The 6,000-nt window shown below is 37.0% G+C and overlaps 1 protein-coding gene across 2 annotated transcripts in view; it reads right to left on the bottom strand.

Moving 5' to 3' along the window:
- Positions 1–6: 6 nt before the first annotated feature.
- NKAIN2 (sodium/potassium transporting ATPase interacting 2) overlaps positions 7–6,000 on the bottom strand; it is a 977,119-nt gene continuing 971,125 nt past the window's right edge. Inside the window, exons 7-8 of one of the 2 annotated variants that reach the window (XM_077752776.1) lie at positions 5,424–5,512; positions 7–1,772 (exon numbers count right to left, since the gene is read on the bottom strand). In XM_077752776.1, coding sequence (XP_077608902.1) covers positions 5,488–5,512 — 25 coding nt within the window. In that variant the 3' untranslated portion in view covers positions 7–1,772; positions 5,424–5,487. The remainder of the gene's footprint in view (positions 1,773–5,423; positions 5,513–6,000) is intronic. The other variant, XM_077752782.1, reaches the window with a different exon arrangement.

Here is a 6,000-nt window from a genome sequence, read left to right as displayed (position 1 = left end):
GGTGGAACCTTTTTTTTTTTTTAGTTTATGTTCCAATATGACCCTTGTTCCTTTATTGTTTTCAAATGTATATGTGTGTATTTCACAGACGTCCATGCAAACACAGTAATGGGGCTGGTTTATGTAGATCTGGATGGGCTAAGGTCCAAAGTAGGTTAACCCAATAACTGAAACTACACAGAAACCAAGAGGGAAAACATTGCTCCATGCCAATTTGTAACGTTTCAAGTCTCAGTTTCACTGCATTGAAGGATGTTGTATTCATTTAAAAAAATTGATTTTAGTGTCTCAGGTGGATCCAAGAAAAAACATGACTCTTCGGAGTTCCTGATAAGCCTGAGCTAATTATGTTTCCCACTAATGAAAACCAAATAATGCTTGAGTATATAGAACAAAATTTCCTAGGAATTCAGAATATTCCATAAACACATTGACCTACTATTAAGTTTCCAAAGGCATCTTGTTGCCAACTACGTTAACAGCACAGTTTTTCTGCCACAATAATACAGGAGGATTAAAATACACTCTAACACACAACAGATCCCCCAAATACCACAAAGAGATCTCAAATATTTCACCAAGGTAACTATTGCTCCCCCCGCCCACCCAAAAAATAATCTCATACGCTGAAGTTAGGAAAAGAAGTTCACCTACGTAGGGTCTTCAATTTGAATTAGATATAAAAGAGTAAACATAGCTAATACATATTCAGTTGGCCTCTGTTGATAGAAATCCACAGCTGTTTCTGTGTTAGTAAAAGACATTTGTAGATACTTATAAAAGCACCTAGAGTGCAGTAAATAAAATCAGTGAGTTAAGCCATTTCTGCTCTCTGCTTCCAGTAGATTAATGAGTTTAGTAGATTAATAAGTTTTACTTTGTCCCACCCAACCCCTTCAGAAGACCGTATTTAAGAATTATAAAGAACACGATTATTGTTGTTGTTGTTACTGTCACTTGTCTGTTTTTGGCCACCATGGAGTTTCAATGGTAAAGCACTTTGCTGACAGCTGGCAGTTTTTGTACACAGACACACTGAGCTGCTGAGCTATGCAGTCCTGTTTCTTGACATGAAACACACAGACTCGAACTCATTCGGAATTAATAGCAGTGTGTTAGCCTAAAGGAAGTGAGTTGGGGAGGTCTGCACTGAGACTTGGGCGCACAACTTAGGTGGGTTAAGGCAAGTATGTACGGTATAGCCTTTAGGGCAAACAACCTGCCATTTCGGACTTCGGTTACAAGGTCATCATGGCATGTTTTGTTTGTTTTTGCAATTACATTGCCTACATAGCCGTGGTGCTATCAAGACATATGGAGTGCAGAAGACAGGGCTGTCAAACTAATGTGCCCTGGATGACTTTGCAGCTCACAGAGGCCGACTAGCTGGGCTGCAGAGTAGTTAGTGACGGCCAGCAGAGGGCACCAACACGTCTCCTTATGAACTTTCCAAAGGCCTGGGAGAAAGAAGCCTACTTTCAGGAAATCCAAGATGGGCGCGTCCTGCATGTTTGTTTCAGTTAGAAAGAGGAGGCCAAGAGGAAGTAGGATGTGCCTCTCTGTGTGCGCGTGTGCATGTGTGTGTGTGTGTGTGTGTGTGTGTGTGTTTGTGTCTCAGTGTATTTAGAGGCTTTATGTTTGTTCTGTTAATATGTATATATATTTAAACTCAGTTGCTTCTTGCTCTTCATAAAATGCAGGAGGCCACTGCGAAACAAGTTCTTTGAAAGGTCCAGGAGCTGACATACTGAGGCCATTTGTATTATTTCGACCTGGTAGAGAGAAAGAGAGAGAGAGAAAAGATGTCTTTAATCAAAGGGTAGAGCTCAGCACCTTTTCTCACCTCTCCAAGCACAAGAACAAGCAAAAATTAAAAACAAAAAAGTCCAAGTGCAAATTGTGCTTAAAATGAGACAAATTTCCTCTCCATATCTTTTCCTCTGTCACTTCTTGGATAAAGTGGCCACTTATGATAATTTAAAATCCATTTCTGGGGACAAATGAAATGAATATGTATTGCTATATAATTAGGCTGCCAAAAAGAATGCAGTGTTTTCAAGTGTTGCTAATATACCATGGGATACTCTCACAGTTCATGCTGCAGGGAGCCCACACACATCTCTACTGGCTGTGGCACACAGGTCAATGGTAGTCAAAGCAGCTACTTTGTTAGAAAAGTAACCTGTGGACATGAGAATGTTTTTGTGAGGGAGCTTCATGGCTATTATTTGTTTCAAAGAGGTTTACCAAACTTTAAGAAACAAATTAATGAAAACCTTTTCTTTTAGGATGGATGATAGATAATCTAAAGAATTACAGGCCCAACACATTCACCCAACTTAACTAAAAAAGACAGGGCTGGGTATTCAGTGACTCTAGGAACTGAAACATGGCTGTGAATGGAAGTCAGTCAGGGCAGTGTTTTCAAAGCTCTTTAGCCACGGATTTACAGGGCATAATTGAAGCCCCACAGCTAAAACTGCACATTACTTTTAAGCATTTGCATCCCTTCTAAGGAACAGTTTTTATTTCCAGTTGCTATATAATATCGTGAAAGTGCTTGAACCAGCCCATGATGTTAAATTACTCTTACTTTATGAGACTTATTTATGGCAGGTTGACAGGAAAAGCTACTCCCCAAAGCACAAAGACATAGGAAATGTTTGGGTCCCTGCTTCTCAGCAGGGGATGAGGTTTATGCAAGAGTCATTTTTGACTCTTCACAGGGTTTGAATAGGCAATGGCTCTTGAATGAGTGGTTTTGAAGGCTACCAAGTTGAAAAGCCCTTCATTCAACACTGCATACTGTAAAATCAGAAGGGGATAAGATGGCTGCAGAGAAAGGGAGGGGTGCCAGCATTGGAAGTATGGCAGCAAGTTTAGTGTGGAGAAGTACAACCAAGTATATTAAAAATCAGGAAATATAATGAATGCCAGAGCAAACTCACAGGTCAGTCAAAGAGTTTGGAAAGGACACGGAACAAAGGGGTCAGGAAAACTGGTTGATAATTGGGGGCTGCACAACTAACAGCTTGTGTGACCCCTGTTTTCCTTTCTCTTCCTCCAGTTTCCTCATCTGTAAAATAAAATTTCAGTGTTGTAGAACTTGAAGTCCTGTAAGGGGACATTTTGTAGAAGGGACAGTGAGTGGTAGTATTTTGACTAGTGATTTGTTATATGCAAGTAATTCTAACTTCCTAAATTTGGATTTCATGAAACATTTAACATTTTTCATGAGCAGTGAGACTTGAAACTTCTCACATAGTTTTACTGTTCCAGGTGATTAGGAAGAAAACAATATTTTTATTACTTTTTGTTTGGCATTTAAAGTCTTCTATTTAATAAAATCATGGGAAGTTTTGTCCTCAAGAAACTTAATGATGGATATTAAATATGCAGGGTCCCCTCTTTAAAGACATTAGAATTATACATGCCTGATTTGAAACGATACACTTGATTATGTATAATTAGCATTCTCATGTTATTATCATAGTTGATCCTATATATGTGGTTACATAACTTATTATAGCTTGATCATATTTATCAATCATTCATAATGACAAACACAGTGAAGTATTAAATGATGAAGAAATGCTATGTGATATTGCCAGAAACAAGCAATTACAAGCTTTGTAGGTGTTCTGGTCTATTCTTGAGAACATATTGTTACATGTTACTTGGATGGATATTGTATGTGATCTATCATTTCCAGAGGAAATCCTTTGGGAATGAAATATGGTATATTATATAATATATTATGTAGTATATTGATTTCTAATTTGAAATTGTCTTTTCATGAATAATATTGGTTCACATAAGCATTGTTCCCACTACTACTAGGTTATGTTTATTAAGCATTACCCATGTGGTATGTTTTGTGTCCTATATACTTATAAATTCAAAATAATTATATGAAGTACCTGTGCTATCATCTCTATTTTGCAGGTAAGGAAACTTAGAGTTGATGAGAATAATTGAAGTTATTCAAATAAAGTTGTATGTCCAAGGTCATAAAGAATTTCATCTCTAGTACTCTGGCTTCTAGGTCCTCTTAACCACTACCCTGTACCCTTTATTTTTTAATAGAACACTTTATATAAAGCCTTGATACAATATTGGGAAGAATGGTAAACAACTTAAAGGGTTTATCATTGTACTTTTTTTTTTAATGTTTTTTATTTATTTCTGAGAGAGAGAGAAAGAGAGAGAGAGACAGCGTGAGCAGGGGAGGGTCAGATACAGAATCTGAAGCAGGCTCCAGGCTCTGAGCTAGCTGTCAGCACAGAGCCCGATGCGGGGCTCAAACCCATGAACTGTGAGATCATGACCTGAGCCGAAGTTGGCTGCTTAACTGACTGAGCCACCCAGGCACCCTTATCATTGTACTTTTTGTGTGAGCTATCAAGTCTTCCTGGGAGAACAGGAAATTATGGTCTAAGCAGAAAACAAGTGTAGTATTAGGCAAAAGAAAAAAGAGAAGTATCAGAGGAAAAAGATTTAAAAATCTTCCATAAAGTATATATTTTAAGATATAATTTGAAGGATAGTGGGATTTCATCTTAGAAAAAAATATGTTTTCTGTCAAGAGAACAGCATGGGCAATTGTAGAAATACATGTCATAGTCATGGAAAGCAAGAATTCTAGTTTCACTGGCAAAAAATTGGGTAAGATATCAGACTATTAATGCTCTCAATAGATTATAAGATTCCTAAGGACAGGAGGCACAGTTCTTATTCATTATTTCATTTCCCCAGTGTCTCCTAGCTTCATCTGCATATGGTTGGGAGTCAAGGGTTGTTAAGGGTTGAAGAGAAGAGATAATATTTCAGTAGAATATTGGGGCTAGATCGGAGTATACTTGCAGGCTATGGTGAGCAGTGTAGACTTTGTTCCGTAGGTAATAGAGGGATTCATTGTCAGTTTGGGGTCATGGGAAAGAAATAGTCAAAGTGGCACTTTGAGAAGAGTAATTTGACAGCCACATAGAAGATGGGATAGAGGTACTAAAATTAGAAAGAAACAGGAAAACTTAAGGTAATGAATGCTGAGTTAGGGCAGTGGTTACAAGGATACAAAAGAGAGACTGTGTGCTGCACTGTTTGCAGAGGGAAGGCTTTGAATGACATATAGTATTGGTGGATTTCTGAACTGATCAAGTCTTTTTTATGGGTGGTGTTGCCAAGTACTTCCAAAGAAAAGTGCAGGCATAATGCATACATCATTCCCCTTTTAAAGAGAAGCTTACAAGGAGGTGTATAAAGATTATTTTAATCTCTTGGAAGAGAAATACTCTAAAATCCATTTATTATCCTAGACATTAACAATACTAAAAGGTAAAATGATTCAATGGTGGAGGACAATGACGACAAACACATATCTTCAAAGAGAGAAGCTCACATTTCAAAATGAATTGGAATCTTACTTTCTATTTTGATCTTCGCTTGCAATTCAGCATATCACTTGATGCTGATATATAGAATTTGTTATCAGTTGTTATCCAAGGGAATTTGCCTAAACACAGATATAAAAATCAGGCTCTGATTGTATGTCTGCTCTCTTGAGTGCTAGAGTTAAGGGTCTGATAAATTTCAGTGTTACTATTCTGGCTTAATTTTCACTTTTCACATCAGAAAAATGATAAAGAATATTATTGCTCAGTTTTTAAGCTTTTTAATACTATATATAACTATAGGGTTATACTATATATAACTATATATAGCCTGTCATTTATCATCCAAATGAGAAAACTTTTGAGAGTAAGAAGAGGTACTGGTAATAACTATACCAGGACAACCCATATAAACTGAGACTCTCCTGGGAAAGCCAGAACACATAGTTTATATATAGTTGCATATAATTACCTACAATGTTATATCATTTTCAAAATATATAACTCTTGGGCAATTCAAAGAAGTATATATTAATAAAGACTTTTTAGCTACATAGTTGATACTTATAAAGACTAAAGGTAACTTTAGAGATGGCATTTCTGATAAGTT

Source organism: Crocuta crocuta, unplaced genomic scaffold, assembly GCF_008692635.1.
Source record: "Crocuta crocuta isolate KB4526 unplaced genomic scaffold, BGI_CrCroc_1.0 scaffold230, whole genome shotgun sequence".
In the NCBI taxonomy this organism is placed as follows: domain Eukaryota; kingdom Metazoa; phylum Chordata; class Mammalia; order Carnivora; family Hyaenidae; genus Crocuta; species Crocuta crocuta.
The sequence above is the reverse complement of the archived record's forward strand: the minus strand, read 5'-3'. Positions and strand labels throughout refer to the sequence as shown.